The sequence below is a fragment of the Fundulus heteroclitus genome, chromosome 4 (assembly GCF_011125445.2).
Source record: "Fundulus heteroclitus isolate FHET01 chromosome 4, MU-UCD_Fhet_4.1, whole genome shotgun sequence".
In the NCBI taxonomy this organism is placed as follows: Eukaryota; Metazoa; Chordata; class Actinopteri; order Cyprinodontiformes; family Fundulidae; genus Fundulus; species Fundulus heteroclitus.
The window spans coordinates 31,176,718-31,195,321 of NC_046364.1; the positions used below are offsets into that span (position 1 = coordinate 31,176,718).

Sequence of the window (18,604 nt, forward strand, 5' to 3'; positions counted from 1 at the left end):
AATTTCCACGTTTTCTTGCAGGACTGAGACGCTGATTCCATTTTTGACAGCTTCTGATTTTTTTTTAATAAGGATTATAAGCCAAAAAAAATATGCTGCAGGCCCTTTCATAGAAGATTTTTTCATTCAAATTACATTACATACAAGATCATCCCTTTTATACATAAAAGCATACAATCTGATTTTCAGTGGACTCAGTGGCTGGTGGCTTATGTATCCAAAAACAGACTTTTTAGCTTTGATGCATCTAGTGAAGAGGGGGTGGGGGAGAAGAAGAACGGGCCAATCTGATCTCTGGCTGACTGATTGGTGCCAGTCTAACACTCCAGAGCCTACCGACTGATACTCTACGTTTTGGTTTAAATGACGGATAAATAGGCTCACTGCTTGCATCATTTAATGATTGCCTTATTGTGATTTTTCTTATATCCTTTCTGCACTGGCTGCCTTACACCTGCACTTCTCCAGCAGGTTGAAACAAACGGATCACCCATTTCAACATCTTGTTCTCTATAGGCATAAAGAGCATAAAGCAGCTGAAGGGAGCATCAGCATCGCTGTGAATTAGTCTTGGCACACCTTTAACATTTGACTGATGATGTTTAGGTTAAAATATGCTGACCATGAGGTTATGGCTTTCCCTGCAGAGCCAAACGCCACAGAACAAGATGTGAGAAATAAGTCACATTAAGACAGCGGAGCATTAACTTGGGGGGGAGAAGTGGGCTGTTAGATTTGCAGCAGATGCATGCATGCATCCCTGATAGTTTGATGTGGAAATACACAAAAAAAAAAATATTGCTGGTGTTAATATTTCGCTATAAATGAATCAGCTCAGACAAAAACCATGCAACACTTGTAAGGGCTTATGCATGTGCCCTGATTTCTAACCCTCTAACTTCAGACAGATGAAGGACACCAACAGGTAAGAGATAACAGGGCATCCTACCGCACTGAAATCCAGCAGGTCGCTCAGTTCCTTGTCGGTTCCGAGAGCGGCAATCCGCTGCTGAGGATTCATCCTGAAGATCTAGAAACCTGGCGGTAAAAAAAAAAAAAAACATAAAAAATAAATAAACAGAGACAGAGCCGGGTCGCTCTATCTCACAGCGGGAGGGACTAGATCACCGGGAAACCATCTCCGCGGGAGGTGTTTCCAATGGATGCAGGATAAATAAATAAAAAAAGACCCTCACCGTGAAGTAAACTTAGCTATGCCGTCGCCCCCTTATCGCCGCCACGGAGACGAAGACAACCGAGGCGCATCACCGATGCATCAAGTGTCGCGAACGCGTTTATTTGCGCGTCTCCTCTTCGCCGACGCGCAGAGGCGAGGGAGCGCTCCTCCGACTGGATGCGTTAAAACCCGGGAGCCGCAGCATCGCGTCGGCGCAGCGACACTATCACTCCGTAATAACACCGCATGCCGCTTGTAACACGCGTGTAAGAACCCGCTGGCAATGCTGCAACGCGCCGGGTCAGTGTCAGGGATCCCCGAAGCCTTATGTCTTAAGCAGGGAGATGGTTTATCCCTGAGCGGAGGGACATAGTGTTGAGGAGGAGGTGGGGGGCTAGCCGCGGCTAACGCTAGCCGCACTCGCTCGTTCATACGGGCAGCTGCAGCCGCTCTCTGCTGGCTTTGTTGGCTGTGCGACGAGGAAGACAGCGTCGTTTCGGCGGGTGGAAACTAAATTAAAGACGGGCAACACAGGCAAACAAGCCCCGGACGTGACAATCTCAGCGTCCTGCTCCAGAAAACAAATCGCATTGATGGTCTATATCCCTCTCAACTCCCAACTTCTTTCACGGGTCCGAAAATCTTCTTGGCAAACTAACCCCCCCTCTAATATTTTACCTGTTTTCTCGATTAAAATCCCGCACTAGGGTGATCTGGTGAAGAGTCGCCTTCTGTGGACGCGCCTCGCAGCGGTGGGATTCGGGTTTAAGCGGCGATACGTGGGGAAAAATCCTCTATATATCAGTTACGAGTTTCCCTTAGGCAGACATTTTTGCTTTGCAAAAAGCCTCAGCACCGAGATGGCAGCGGCTCTTGTATCCCTCCGCCGAGGGTCCCACACAGCGGGAGATGCTGCGGGAGTCAGTCATAAACTACAGCTTTATCAGAGCTGCTCTCACATGTGATGGGATGTAATACACACAGCAGGGTTGAAAATGTGTGTGTGTGTGTGTGTGTGTGTGTGTGGGGGGGGGGGGGGGGGGGGGGGTCAGTGTAAAACAGCTTGAACCTGTTGGCACATATTGATTGGTGTTATGAGGGGTACCCACAACTGCAGGTAACTACAAATGAGACCTGATATCATCTAACGGCTATATTAGTAGATGGCTGTGCTGTCAGGATGTGGACAGGATAAAAACACGGTAGTCCGACAAAGTCCAATTACTGTTGTCACTTCTGCCTTTTCCTCTATCGCAGTTTCTCCTTCCACTTAACTTTCTATTAACATGTTTGTTAATGCCTGTTAAGCAGTCCTCTACAACCAGCAGCTCCAGAGCCACATGTGGCTCTTTGGCCCCTTCACTTTGGCTCTTGCAAAACCAATTAACAGATTTTTTTAATTATAAAGACAATAATAAGCCGTTAAATGTCAATTGGTGTTTAATAGCTTCAAACAATGTGTTTCATATTTTCAACTGGGTTATCTATTAATTTTCCATGTTTATAGAAAGGACTCTCAGCTTGCCTCAATCTACAAAACATTTTTTTTACTTTGTAAAAGTTAAATGATTAATTTTGTTCTATTTGAAAATAGAGACATATTTTAGTTAAAGCTTAAAAAATCCTTTATTTAGAGAATAAAGCCTTCTGGCAGCTCTTGAAGAAACTTTTTGATTGAATAATAAAAAAACAAATTTCCCTCCATACATCAGGGACAAAAGTGCTTCTGTGAATAGAAAATATTGTTGACCCCTGGTATTATCTAGTGTAGTTTTCAAATTTTTTTAAACATCAGACATATGGATTATCACTGCTTGTAAACCACAGTCATCAAAAGGGAAGCTAAGAAATATTTAAACTATACTGCTCTATGTGTGCTGAATCCAAACATCCCTTTATGAATAAGCTTTCTGTAGTAAAACAACTTTTCAGTGATATTCCATTTTTACTGAGATGCACCTGTTTGTTGATGCAATTTTAAAAAAATAAAACATTTACATGTTTTCTTTTGTAATTTTACAATATTACTCCATTTCAAATTTGTATATTTCTAGTTAAACCAGCAATACTCCAGTAGAAAAATTACAAAATAACTAACCCCATCAATTGCCATGTAAATACCAATTTAAGAAATTACAAAATTCTATGTAAAACAAATCCCATTCCTTTTTATACCCGTTTTTATGCTAAAGGTGTTGAGCTGATCTGTTATATGCTTCTTTATTTTTTTTTTGCAAACAACATATTAAAACTGTCATTCAGATCTTTTTTGAGTTTGAGGTCTCCAATAAATTCTGGGCACATTTTAAAGCACATTCTTCAGTTGGTAACCACAATTTGACTATATATTAGGTTTTAAAGATAAGATTTGCCACTGTAAAAGACCATAAAATACCAATTTTCAAGATTTGTTTCTTACATTATGAAATATAAGTTATTTCTAAATGGGTAGAAAGTTGCTGGTCAGTTTTCCTTCTTTCTCAGTTCTTAATGCAGCCCCAATTGTTTGGGTTATTTTGTGAAACTGTACTTTATCAATGTTTTCTACCCTTTGCTAAAGTACAGCTGCTTCCCATATGTTTTGTATTAAGTATAAGTATAAGTATTAAGTATATTGTTAATAAAGTATAGAAACAACTACTTCAATCTACAGTCCTATAATTCACTTGTATTTTGTTTTTGCCTTTGAAAAATCTTATCCCCCCCTCCCCCCCTCCATCCCATTTCTATTTGTGTGTTTATATCCCATGCACATAGAACACTAGTGCATATTTCTATTTATCTACGTTATTTGTTTCCTGATAATAGGCATATCCTCCTCTATTTTATCTTATTGTGAAGTGGGAAAAATTCATCGGTGAATATTATCTGAAATTCTTTATTGAGAATTCACTCCACCTTATATTTAGGTCTGTGGTAATACGTTTTTTAAAAGCTAAATATTTCCAGTTTGAATGCAAACTATATATACTAAATACTAAACTTTTCTTTATTTACATTTTGTGCCGTCTTGTCCTTTTAAAACATTATTTAAGATTTTTTTTTATTTTGGAGTTTGACCTTTGATATGCTATTCCATATGATAATTTATTATTTTTAGGAATTTTAAGATTTTTGTTTTGTACTGACTCTAGAATTAGCTAAAATTCTAATCAAACAAATTTGATCATGGCGCAATGTCATAATGAAACTCCTGGGAGAGGGTTGGGGTTTAAAGGGGACATAACATGCAAAATCTTTGTTGTTTTTGTTGTTGGAGTCTGTGGAGAAAATGTTAATGTAGTTTCTCCATTTGCCACGTAGATATCTTTATATTCTTTTTGGATCATATTTTTCAAACTGTTCAGTTTTCTGTGTTTTCTGTTTTTTTTTGTTTGTTTGGGTTTTTTTTGTTTGTTTTTACAATTGCGTCACAGTATTTGCTGTGGAGCTGCTAAACAAGGTCATGAACTTCCAGTTTGCCAGTCTCGCAAAACCCCGCCATTTTTATTTCTCTGAGTGATTTTTTTTTTTTTTTGTCCAAGCTGAAAGATGGCCGAGCTACAAGTGGATAAGTCATGGGTTGTTTATTACACCATACCTCAGCAGACTACAAAAATGGCCGAACAGGGTGGAGTTGAATGCTCTGTGACCAGGAATGGGGCAGGGTGTGAAGTGCCTAATTTAGATCTGAAGCGATCACGCCAAAACTAGTTGCTTTCAGACATGGCTTTGTACATTCAGAGCTGGTGTCTGCTAATCAAAACATTATGTCATGGTAACACAGTGACAATAAAGATTCTTGATTGTTGAACAGGGTAAAATGGAAGAACATGGGTGTACATTAATGAGGAATTTAGGCCAAAGTATTGCAGTTATGCTTTATATAAACCACAGCTGGGAAATTTCAATGAAAGAATGAAGAACTGAAAAGCATGATATCACCTCTTTAAAAGCACCTTTTCTACATTTTTTAAAGCTGAGAGGAAAAACAGCACAAAAACAAAATTAACTGTGGAAATTATTCCCAGCAAAAGTAAACCTGTATTTATATCTTACAGGCAAATGGAGGAGAACATTTCCAGGTCGAATCTTGTTAGCAAGAATGAGATTCTGTTCCACAAAATTCCTTTTTATCATGTTCATATTATAGTTAAAATTTTTCCATTCTTAATGCTGATGTCCAGTAGCTAAAACAGCCATAGAAAAATGCCGTTCTCACTCAAATAAAAGAGGGAAAGAACAAAACAGAAACTACACAGCACAGATTTGGGAAATGACAATAATGTGAAGCTGACAGATAAAAAATAAGTCTGAGATCAAAAAGTAAATAAATTCATTTAAAAATTGATTTAAAGATTAACACTCACAAAGATGCAATGAGATCCATGGTAAGTGACATATTCTGTCACTAAAGTTAAAGAACAGGAACCTTTTTTAATATCCAACCGGAGAAATTTTGAGCCAGCAATGCGTTTTAAAGCATTTCAAAAGTGAAAACACAAAAAAGTTCTCTGGTAAAATAAAGTCTCAGCTTTGAAAAAAAAATATTAACAAAATGTCTATTTACTGCATAGCTGTCAAGCTATGTCTTTGGTATGTTTACAGTAAAAATGTCAATAAAAAGTGTCTTTATGGCACCCCTTATTACTCATTTAGTGTATGTAGTGAAATTAACACAGTTTACTTGTTCAATTCTTGAGAGTCCGAGCCTTGTTGATGTTTAGAAATGTAGAGTCAGAAAGCTTGACAAACAAGATCTAATAAAAACAGCGCATGAATATTTTGATTTCACAAATAGGTTTTACAAACCAAAACTGTCACCAGTGCATCATATAGTCCAGTTCTGAGAACTCTATGCATCATTGTTTTCCTCTTGGTCTCAAGATAAAGTGGTCCTCATGCCAAAACGCGCTAAAGTGCCTTGAGATGACATGTTTCATCATTTGGCACTATATAAATAAAATTGAATTTAATTTAATTGAATTAAAATGCAATTTTCTTTTCAAAAACAAGATAAATGTTTTAAACATTTCAAACAATGTTTTAAAGAATATCTATTTAGTACCCTTAAATTCAGCATCAAATAGGAATATTTAATCTTTAGTGTCATTGACAGGGTGCTTACTTCAGCCATATTTCCTCACAATCCCCCTTAAATAGGAATCATAAAAAGCAATGGAAAACACATCTGAGCACAGCTGACATATTTTAAGGGATTGTGCCAAACCCCAGACAGGATGGTGCCCTGGGCAGTAAGCCATTATATACAAAGACTACAAAGACTAAAAAATGTGTGTAAAAAAAAAAAACCTGCCAATTAAAACAAAAGTTCCCACAAAAAGCCAGAAGAAGCATAACCTAAGTCAAAAGGTCAGAAAGAGGTCTGTCTCCATGAAACCAAAATCAAGGATCACCTAATGCTGATGTAAGAATCTCTCTTTTCCACAGATTCCCTCAATCTTCTTGTATTTCCATGGTGGAAGTGTTTTGAAATTAACCAAATTGCTGCCTTCTTCCGGGTTTCTATTAAGTTGCAACAATTTAATCCATGATGCATGACTTTCACTGCTCTCAGGTCCGCATTGCTGGAATTCTTTGGGCATCATAAAACCACAAATGTACATACAACTATCCAGGGACTTCATAAAGGCCTAAAAAGACATGCTGTTCCCGTCACCGGCAGGAAAAATGACTCAGAAGAGGAAAATTGTTCTTGAAAAGTTGCTGTTCCAGCATTGGGAACAACTGCTTATGCAGCAATGTAACCATTTATGTGTGAAAAGAGATGTGCATACCATGCAGATTGCCACAAACGTTAAACATGTTCAAAGGACGTATTTAAAAGAAGGGTTCACAACCACAGCAGAGATTTTAGGCTGTCATCAAGTAGGAAAACGCAACTAAATATGTTCTTTCTTATAGAGGTCCAACATTAACAGATGAAAATTATTACTCAAACAAAAAAGGGACCATAAAAAGAGTCCAATGTGTACATAATTAAACAAATATGCATCCCTCTGCTGTGTAAGGCAAGGCAAGGCAAGTTTATTTGTATAGCACATTTCAGTAACAAGACTATTCAAAGTGCTGTACTGGACATGTTTGTGTCACAATCCTTATGTGTTTTAGCTTTCAGACACTTTTTATCCGTTTCTTTGTATTTTTTATGTTGTCTAGTTGCAACCGTTTTAGTTCATACATTTGTGGATTAGGTTTTTAATTCATTCTGGTGTACCATGTACATTTTGTATTATTTCAGTTTCCTCCATGTGTTTTCCGCTGTTCCTGTTCATTACACTCCTCCCCTTAGCTCCTGTCTTCATTAGTATCAGCTGTTCCTCATCTCCACCTGATTGCTCTCACCTGTGTCTGCCTTTCTCCACACACCCCTCTGCATATAAGCTCCCTGGTTTTCACTACTATTCATCGCTGGTTTTTGCATGATCTTCCGTAGTTCTTCTCTTGCTTCTGTTGACTGCTTGCTATTCTGCCCATGTTTACTGCTATTCATAAGTTATCTTTATTTCTAAGTATTAAAGTACTCTGTACTCTGCTTTTGGGTCTGCCACAAGTGAAACTTGTGACATTTCAACACCATGACATGTTGATGTTTGTATATTATCTTAGTGGATCATGGATAATTGCAGCAAAAGTACATGCTAGGTGAAAAATACTCATTTCACCTTGGTTAGGATTTTCAAATATATTTATTTTTTAGAACATTAAGAGACTTTTTGAAAACTGTGTAAAACGGTGTTTTGACAATGCCTTAAGGTGAATGTGCCCAGGGGAGCCATCTATGTTACTTCCTACTACTTGTGCTGCAGTTTTTTTACTCTGCAAGCCATGGTTATGTTTCAGGATCATCATGTAAGCTCCTCTTTACTTGAATGTAAATTTGCAATCACACAGGAATGTATGAGTTGGCTTTGCTCTGCAGGCACCTCTGTTGTTATACATATACGATCTGGGCATCGTACATTTTGGGTGAATGTGACTTTATGTTCAGTATGACTAGAAATGCTCTATATAAATTAAGTCCATTTACCTAATAGTGGGTAAACTGGTTGTGTTTGTGCAATCTTTTTTTCCTCAAAAACTTGGTATTAGTTCATAGAAGAGCAGATTAAAGTGTGAATACCATTTACTGCCTAACTAATCACCGTCTATTGAATATTAAAGTCCATAGTCCATCACTTGCATGCATAAACATTGCATATAACACCATTTATTGTCGTATTCATGAAAGGTTAATACACATGACTAACACCATTGATAAATAGATAATATCTTGTTTTGGGTCAAATAATTATAATTTGTAGATTATACTGCCTACTTTCTGGAGGGAAATAAGTACTTCAGCTTTTGTTCTTCACATTTCCTCAATTTTGTTTGCGAAAAAATGTTTAGATGAAGTTTGGTGGTTTTGAAGGATCTGGAAACCAGAAGACAGTTCTAGAGTTTGTTTTCTATAACAATGTCTTCAGGTTCTACCAGTAGTGGCACCACCACAAAATTTTGCAGGGGCTGTGAAAGCAAACATATCAAAGCTGATCCCCCCACCCCACCCCTGTATATCTGTAAGTTTAAAAACAAACCAGGGAGGATCAAGTATTTGTTTTAATCAGTCCTAACTTTTGAATTTTAGTGAAAATCTCAACACAACTTTTGACATTCTGATTCGTTTTTACGTGCACAGAAAATTGTCAGTGGCCACCTTTACCACACTTTCTGAATGTGCCGCTGGTTTGGGGGTACTGGATTTTGCTTTTGTCCTAATGTTCGTGATATTGTGCAGTTGAAATTTTATAGCTTGGAAAATCAGGGCTGTTGCATTTTTTACTTCACATCATGATTGTTGTTTATGATTTGTTAAACCCCTAGTGGGGAATAAGAACAGAGTACATTTCTTCCTAAATCTGGAACAAGGGGCTGGCAGAGTTGTTGATTTTTAAAGCATAGAGAAGAGGAAAATACTGAAATATGTGCTGACTCGACAAAGTCTGTCTTTTGGCTCCCACAAGATCCACCTTTGGATCATCATCACATTCTCTTTGAATGGTCATTACTATTAGACCACTGCTTCAGATTTCAATAAAATGAAATGAAACTCATGCTTTTCATTTTAAGAGACTGAATATTACTGATGAAAAACAACAACCATACTGGACTATGCATATAAACCTATGGTCTCTTTGGTCCAACACATCAAACAAATAGGAGTGAAAGTTAAGATAAAATGCTCTGCTTTTATAGAAATAATGGGAATAAATGGGAATATGGCGATGCACTTCATTTGTCTTTGAGCGGTAACCACAGACCACGGCAGTGTAGAAGTGCAACTAAACTCCAACAAGGGCTTTTTGTTGTCCTTATCATTTCGCTGTTGATAAGACCGGCCTTGAAAGTTTCTCTTCCAGGATGATGGAGCTTCTTTCTGAGGATATTCAACATAACACCACAATGGAAGCTGATAACTAGAGGAGACAAACAAGCATTGCAAGAACTGTTTTGGTACGCTAAGCATTTTTATTAAACATGACAATAAATAGTACTTTATAATTTGCCCATTAGTTAATTTGGCGAACCTTTGACTTGAAGTATGGGGTTGTTTTGTTGGGGGAGGACAAGTCTACAAACCTGCAAAGGTTTTCTACACAGCTAGTAAAACATTGTGTATTCTTTTTTTTTTTTTTTTTTTTTTAAATAAACCCAGTTTAAATTTAATTTAGATTAGGCAAAGATTAATTTATCTAGAAATCAATCCCAGTCAGTCAGTCAGTCAGTCAGTCAGTCAGTCAGTCGGTTATCTCGTTGCTTGAAGCTCAGAGGTCGATCATCCTTTGCAAGCATAAAAGCTGTATTTAAAAACATCACACTTTACAATTGCATCCATAGGACTAATGCCATTTCTAAATAGGCAACTGTTTATGTGGTGGAGAATGTACTCTACTTTCGGTACCAAGTTTTTGTATAAAAAAAAATGCAATAAAATTATAATCTAAGCATAAGTATAAGTACTTTATATATAGGAAATGTTTGACTTGTTATGTCTAAAATCCAGAGAATTTAGGGTTCTTGTTTACATTTATTTTTTATTTTTAAACATTTGGAGAAGGTATTTGTCTATACAACTCTTTGACCAATTGGTGCACAGTGGGTTCAAATCCAAGCAATCCATAACTACTGGAGATAGGCCCCAGAATCCCATGAGTGTGGATGGTGCAGATGAGGCATAAGTGGTGAGTTACCTTGTGTGCTTATGTGGACATTTCATAAAGAGCCAATAAATTATCTGGTACAAAAGCTAGTTTCGGTAAATTTTTATTTCTAACACCATACAACTGAACACTTTCCCCCCAATACAGTTACCTTAAGGGAAACAAAAACTGGCTTGAAACACACCTCAACTGATTTAAACTGTATACAGAAATTGTGTCCAGTAAGGACCGCAAATAAAAAGTTAGTTGATTTATTTTTTTTTTTTTACTTTTATTCTTTGTTATAAGTTCATTACAAGTTCATTACATGTGCACCTTGTGTCATTATAACCAATCGCAAGGGGTGCACATGTAAACATAATGGGACCATAACAGGGGTGTTGGTTCATCACCAGAGGTTGCCTCTCCTATCAAACCCAGATGTTTCACTAAAGGAGGTCTGTTCTGTCCACACCTTAGTCAACCTTAACGCCAGAACCACCAACACATTTGGAACCGTCCCCATCGAATTATCAGACGTCTATTTTGGAAGAAGATGGACCTCAGAGTGTGAGAGAAAATATTTTTCTTCTGTGTGTGAGTCGTGTTGAATGAACTCAAATGGACATGAGCTTGATCCGATGCATTCATCCCCCCACATGGATCATATCACACCCCTCTATTTTTTGGATCGTTATACTCTTAATTGAGTTCTTTCTCATCATTAGTAGATTGCTAATCACTTTTTTCTACATTAACCGATTAAAATAATGCTTTGTGAATACTTTCTGAAAAACACTCACATTATTTAATGCCTTAACCCTACAATACCAACGGCGTTATTTTTTGACATGAGTGTTTAATTAATAACCCGTTGTATCAGGTATGTGGTGAACTTTATTTCACACAACCTCTGTAAAAATGCTGTGGATTTTGGATTTTGCACACAAAATATGAAAATGTGTTTTAATCATTTGACATAAAAAGAATTCCTTGTCAAATATGACGCAAAAAATGTAGAAAACTGGATCATGTTTTCAAAAAGTTTTGTAATAAATAAACATAATAAATAAATAAATAAAATAATAAATAAACAGCTTACCATGGGAAAAGTCAGCATTTTATGCCAATTAATTTTATATCAGGTTTTAGTGGTAAATGGTAATAACAACCCCAAAGCGCTTTACACTACAATGACTTAATAGTTAAAGTTTTCTGGTAAATCTGTCAAATCTCCATTTATCATGTGATGTTGACGCAGGATAAATGTCAAACCCTTAGACAAGTAAATCTGTGTGGAATTTACAAAAAAAGAAAAAAAAAAATATATATATATATATATATATATATATATATATATATATATATATATATATATATATATATATATGGAACCTTTAGTATGCAACTATGTCTCTTTTTTCTCTATTAATCCACAGAACACAAGAACATAAAACCTTTTTTTTTTTGCATGAAGCACCGAATGCCTGCAACTTATAGAAAATAGAAGTTTTCATTTTCAGAATTAAGACTGAAAATGATAAAGAGCATGTAGATGTAAAGCTTTCTCCTCGTTTTTAAATGAAAGGTTGTGATGCTCCTTTGCTGTGGATTACTAAATCCAGACTGCCACCTGTTGGACAGATCTGTCAAACTTCACCAGAGGCTACTTTTTCACTGAAATATATATCCCAAGTTTAATGTTATGCATTGTATTTTTTCATTCTGTACTAATGTCCAGATTGTAATATTGAGTGTTTTAAACATGGAATAAACATTTATAGAGGAACGCATTTTAGTGCTCTTCTGCTCTAATTATTATCTTTTTTATTTAACCAAGAAACATTTGAAACCCTGATTTTCAATAGCAGTGCCAGCAGTTCTGTTATAGGGAGATAAAATGATAAAGCATATATGGGACAATGTACTCTGAATAGAGCTTCACATATACCACCACTTTTACCCTGCATTAGTTGTGGTGCAGCCTAATAAACTAGTTGAACTTTTGAAGCTGATTTGCTTCTTGAGGTCTTGGTTTGTACCGAACCTGGCCAGTAAGCCCTGAAAATATCTCTCCCTCTGAAACAGCAGCTTTCCTTTGGACACAAAATGCATACTAATGCAAAATGAATAGTTAAAATTAAAACTGCAAAGGCTGAGCTTTTCCAGACTTTTTTCGTTTTTTTACATTAGGATTCAGAGACCCACGGTGCTCCAGTTTTTGTTGTGTAACAGATTTCACCTCAGTAAAGTTTAACATAAATCCCTGAAGAAAGGCCCTTTTGTCCTTCAATGTCTTAGTCTTATAACTAACAAATAGCATGCTGTAAATCCTCTAATGGAGTGGTCTACTTTCCGTCTATTCATTGACTATTTAATCTTAGCCATACTCTGCAATTGTTGTAGACATTTTGAAGAATGGACTTAAACTATTTGCTACTGTATTTATTACACCCAAAAGATGAATCCACACTGAAGACATTATATATATACATGTTTTTACAATGAAAATCGGATAACATTGCAAGAGGGAGACCATGAATCTTAAATGACCCTTAATGTCTCATTGCCCTGCTGGATTCATTCTGCCTCTGTGAGAAGGGCTTAATATGTATCGTTCTTTTTACCCTGATGACTGTCCCTGTTGGAGCTTTACATTATGTGATATTAACAGGCTTCATGCACCATTTTGTAATTAAAATTTATATTAAACAGTCAACTGAAATTTCTTTGACTTTCAGTCTATTTTTAACATTATAAAACTGATATTTTGTTTTACAGTTTTTTATGTTTACTGCAAATATAATGAAATCCTGCAGACTGTAAACACTTAAAATAGCCCCTCTGTGTTGTTTAGATGAAATATCTTAGAAAGAATTAGGCGTTTCACCTTTTCAAGGTCCATCTTCTGAACTGTCAAGGAAATTTCAACAGGTGCATAAATGTGTTTTTTCCCCCTTCAAAACAGCTGTGCCTCAAAGTGTTGCTTCATATAGTTCAGCTGGTAGATGAAGGAAAAGCTTAAACTAAGCCAGGTTAAAGGTGTTCATAAATCTTTGAGGAAATGTGCATAAAAATATCCTGTTGAAAAGTTCATTTAGGAAAATCTTGATATTCAATCGAAATGGATTAAAACTTGGAAATTTAAAAAAAAATTTCATGCTGTTTATTTTCCTATGCTCATTGACAATTGAGAAAAACTAAAATCAAACTCCAGGCTTTTCTAGACAGAGGACTGCAAAAGAAACCCCGTGATAAATGTTTTAAGAGGTGAGAAATAAGTGGGAAATTTCTTCTTTAGTCATGCTGGTGAAGATTCTCAGTCATCCAGGTCATGGTCATTCCAGAAAAAGGTAAAAAACAAAGCAACTGGACTTGTTTTCCGTAGTTGAAGATGTTTCGCTTCCTCTCCAGGAAGCTTTCAACAGAAACAGGACCACCCCTTAGTAATGGGCGGTCGTTAAAGCCATTAAGGTGATCAAAACATCGTTCCTTTCAGCCAAGCCAATAACGACCCTAACGACTCCTCGTTACAGAGGAGTGGACCAGTTTCGGTCCAATCTGCTGGCTTAATGGCTTTAACGACCGCCCATTACTAAGGAGTGGACCTGTTTCTGTTGAATTTGCATGTTATCTAAGCCATTACAAGGCCTTTGTTTGCCAATTGTATAAAGCTTGTTACTCCACATTACTTTAGACTTTTTGAAAGCTTCCTGGAGAGGAAGCGAAACATCTTCAACTACGGAAAACAAGTCCAATCCTTCTTTAGTCACTTATTATTGGGAGTCCCTACAGTGCTGCTTTTATCATGAATGCACAACAGCTTGATTTTACACATTTATTATGAGGTTCATTCATCTTTTCCACATGTTGGCTCTACAGAGCACTATTTGCAGAAACCAGCCGCCCCAGAGACAGTTTCTTCCACCAGGTTGAAGATCTGATGAACACAATCAACACCTTCAAACCTGACTAGTCAGCTACACTGCTGTGAAACAAAATAAGCATATTTGCACGATCACAAGCTCTCTTTCTTCTTTTTCTTTACATATAAAAAACAGAAAACATGTACATACTGCTCTTTATATATTTATATTATATATATCTATACCTAAAGTCTGTCTACTGTGAGTGCTCTGACTAAACTCAGATTCCTTATTGCGATCACAATCATTGCCAAATAAAGCTGATTCTGATACTGCAGATCTGGTGTGGCATATCTCAAACAAACTGGCTTGCGTCACAGAGTTGCTCATTTTGAAATGGAGACAGAGGCCTGGGTAAGGGTTCGTAAAAATAGGATACACGCATCATAATACATTAGCACTGTTATACAAAAAAAGATAATAAACTTCCCCAGATTTCTGGCTAAAATATTCACAAAGTCAGCGTGCGCACTGAGCTTCTCGTGAACTAACACCCATTTTATTAACAGCCCACCGTTTGCAGGTTTTCTCTTGACAATACATAAACGAGGGATTTTCTATGAAGCACAATGATACCTTCCATCACTTTAATACCTGGATCACTTCAATCAAGTGCAGTGCTACCATTAAATCACCTTTGATTATTATTGATAATAATAGTTTACACTGAACAGCAGGCAGCTTGGATTACCTGTTTCTCTACTGCTCCTTCAGACACAAAGATTATAGGCTCTTTGGATTTTATATTTTTATTTATTAAAAGCCAGGGGGGGGGGGGGGATTATGGTCAAACAGACTGAAGGATATTTAACAATAAGTTCTGTGAGTATTCAAAAGCTTTCGCACTGGACCTCGCCTTTTTCTGATAACAGGACTTTGGACCACTGAGCAACAGTCCAGGTGCCTCATTTATAAAACATTGCATAGAAACCACAATAAAAGTGTAGCTAAATCAGAGGTAATAGCACAAAAGTCCTCATTAAAATAACTTGTTGAAAGTTTTCAACAAGTTCACCAACCTTTTTGAAACTGAGAGCTACATCATTGGTGTTGTGCCATACAAAGGGTGACCAGTACTGACCATTGAATTAAAAGAGTTCACCAATACTTTATGTAAAATAATACACATTTTCATGCTTATATTAGATATTGTCATTTCTAAATCTATATAAATGCAAATGTGATTAAACAAGAAGAGTACCGGAGTAAAATGACATTTTGGTTGTGGACTGTGTTTTTTCAGAACAGGCTCCTACTTGGGGCACCATGTTGGTGCTGAAACCGCATTCCCTCCTACGTCTCCCGTTTGCAAGGTCCTCCAGCGGTGCCAATGCATCCACCGTTACACATGAATGTGTTTGACTTTTTACAGCTATTAAAGTAATTGCCTCACAGCTTTTCACTATTTGTCTGTTAATCTGTGGTACACGTCACCCTGGTGTTCATCGGGGAGAGCAATGCGATGGTAGAAAACCCTGATGTGCAGACTTTGATTTGAGTTGGCTTGTGGGCCTTTTCTAATAGTTTGAAAGGTCCTTATTTATAGTTATGGCTCACCAGTCCAAGCATGAATAACGCTGCAGTTTTGAATGCATATGGTAAACTTGATCTATGATTAAAGTCTGATATGGAGTAAAACTGAAACTGAGAGGAATCACGCAGTGTGGCTGCAAAAAAAATCTTTACCATCTGCGTTGCTGTCTGCTGTCTCCAAAATAAGCGTACCCATGGGCCAGTTGCTGTGAGGACCGCTCAGTTTCCAGTTGAGTTTTTTTTATAGATCACAACCTTTGAGTGGAAAGTAACGTACGCACGTTTCAGGGCCCCATTTTGTGCCTACGCAAGCTTAAGAAATGAGACCCAAGAACAGTTTCTTCTTACTCCAAGGTAAGATGTTTCTAATATTCTTCAGGTTCAGCAGTTGCCCAACACAAGCAATGCAACAACTGTGGCCCATGTCCACTGTCTGCTGCCACATTTTGCTTGTCAATTTTCAACTTTTTCTTCAAGACTTCCTTCTTCCACTCAGCTTTTCATAAACATGGTCCAATGTTATAACATTTCTGTATATATATATATATATATATATATATATATATATATATATATATATATATATATATATATATATATATATATATATATATATATATATTACAATCTGTTTCATGTTTAATATTTAATTATTTATATTTAAGTAACTACATGTTGTGTTTTATCAAAATCTATGCAGTATTTTAGTTTAACTTTCTGAATAAAATTTCTAATAATTAACCTTGTCAGTGATGTTCCAGTTTATTGATGCACAGTTTGCAATTTGTTCAAAACCATGAGAGAGAGATTAAAAGAGACATGTCATAGCAACTCCATTTTTCAACCCTCTAAATAATTTTGTTGTGTACTTGGAGTGTCTGGGAGTACAGAAAAAAAATGGACTTCAAGCTAACCAATTCTGCATATCTGCCATTTTTATTTCTTGCAGCAATTTGTATTCCAAGCTCAAGGATTCCAAAGCTACAACTGGATAATTCATAATCTTTGGTTACTGGGTGTATTAATTGTACTGTAATTCATTACAGTATACATTAAATTTTCTGGACTGCTAGATAATTGTATTTCTTCTATCAAACTATATGAGTGGCCGTATGGGGTCTCTCTACGACCGGGAGGGGGGTTGTGAACTGCCTCCTTTGCATGCAGAAGAGATTGCATCAAAACAGTTGCTCTCACTACAGTTGATTTATACTACAAGTCAGTCATTCAAGCACACATTCACACCCTGACGGTGGTGAGCTATGTTTGTAGCCACAGCTGCCCTGGGGCAGACTGACAGAAGTGAGGTGGAATCCCTCACCGGGCCCCTGACCATCGGTTGCAGGCATTGAGGGTGAAGTGTCTTACCCACAGGATGAACACACCAACTCTTGTGCCACCTTTGCCACTGTGGGGTAAAGGGTAAACATCCATCAGTATGGAAACAATAATAGAGGAAAATGAAAAAATAATAGTTCCTTTGGGGAAAGACCCTTCAGATTCATCTACACTGACTTCCCTTCTATGTAAAATTATGAATTGAACAATCACAGAGAGACTACCATATCTCCCAGTCTTTTGTCACCTTACCAATGTGGGTTCTGAAGGGGTCGCAGTACTATGGACTCTATTTTATGTTTGAAATCAGACATAATTATTACAAAGGTGAATGAATAAAGAAGCTAATTAAAGAGATATCAACTAGAACGGCTGCTTAAGTCAGACTTTCCCTCCGGAAAGGGGAAAGTATTTGTCTTGTAAAATGTTTTCATTACGGCTTACTGTTGTTGATGCGAAGGAGCTGCCATACTGGGATCCAACAGTCTGCCTTAAAAAAAGTGTTTGTTTGTTTTTCTGGAATCCTGACTTCTCCAACTGTGTTAACTAGAACACTGTTTATCCGGATTTGCCCTAATCCCAGCTCCTATTTTTGATTTCCGAGGCAAATTGAACGCAACAACATTATCTCGGCTTTTGGAGGTTAACTCTGCTTTCCATTTGCGGTCGGAACTTGGAAATCCCGCTTTTCAGAAAAATCAACTATAACAGCCCCTAAATTCAGCTTTATATTATTTATGTAACATAGTCAGTCGTACAGTTGCCTTTCAGTGTTTATGGGACGGGATGTTTACGCTCTGTTTAATTGCACAAAATGACGCCTAGAATAGTGTTATTGTCATAGCTATTGTTTTAACAACAGAGAGAGTCCATGGTTTTTCCTACTGTCCAACAAGAGGGAAACTGGAACGCAAAAGGGTGGAGATGACGTAATCTCTGTGACTCGTTAGTTTTGACGTCTGAGGGAAAAGGAACGCACCATAAAATCCCAAAGTTAGTATTCTAATATGGCGACGGCCAGGGAAGCTTTTGTTTTGTACCTCTTATAAAAGCTGTACTTTCCACATGCAAATGTCACTTTCGATTTTTTCGGTTCAGAGTTTCAGCCACAACGCTGATTTTAGACACACTCTTACAACTGTGTCTTGTAAAATAAACGTGTTTTAACACTGCATTCCATTTGCAGTCGGAACTCGGAAATCCCGGCTTCGATCAGGAAAAAAAAAACTCTTACAGCCGCTAAAATCGTATTTCCCTTTGGAAAGTCGGAGATTTTTTAAGGCCGATTGTCGGATCCAATATGGCTGCCCCATTCACCAGAAGAGTGAATGGGGCAGCCATATTGTTTCCACGCACATCGGAACCAGGACAAAAGGCAGTGGGCCAAGAAATTCAGACCAAAGCATTGCAGTTACATTTTATATAGACCACAACTGTATGATTTTCAT

The 18,604-nt window shown here is 37.1% G+C and overlaps 1 protein-coding gene across 6 annotated transcripts in view; it reads right to left on the reverse strand.

The window, feature by feature from the left end:
- tcf12 (transcription factor 12) overlaps positions 1-2,036 on the reverse strand; it is a 93,969-nt gene extending 91,933 nt beyond the window's left edge. For 4 of the 6 annotated variants that reach the window (XM_012855176.3, XM_012855175.3, XM_012855174.3 and 1 more), the window contains exons 1-2: positions 1,856-2,035; positions 950-1,038 (exon numbers count right to left, since the gene is read on the reverse strand). In XM_012855176.3, coding sequence (XP_012710630.2) covers positions 950-1,021 — 72 coding nt within the window. In that variant the 5' untranslated portion in view covers positions 1,022-1,038; positions 1,856-2,035. Of the gene's footprint in view, positions 1-949; positions 1,039-1,196; positions 1,482-1,855 lie in introns of those variants that run through there. The other 2 variants (XM_012855173.3, XM_012855172.3) reach the window with 2 other exon arrangements.
- Between the last annotated feature and the right edge of the window lie 16,568 nt (positions 2,037-18,604).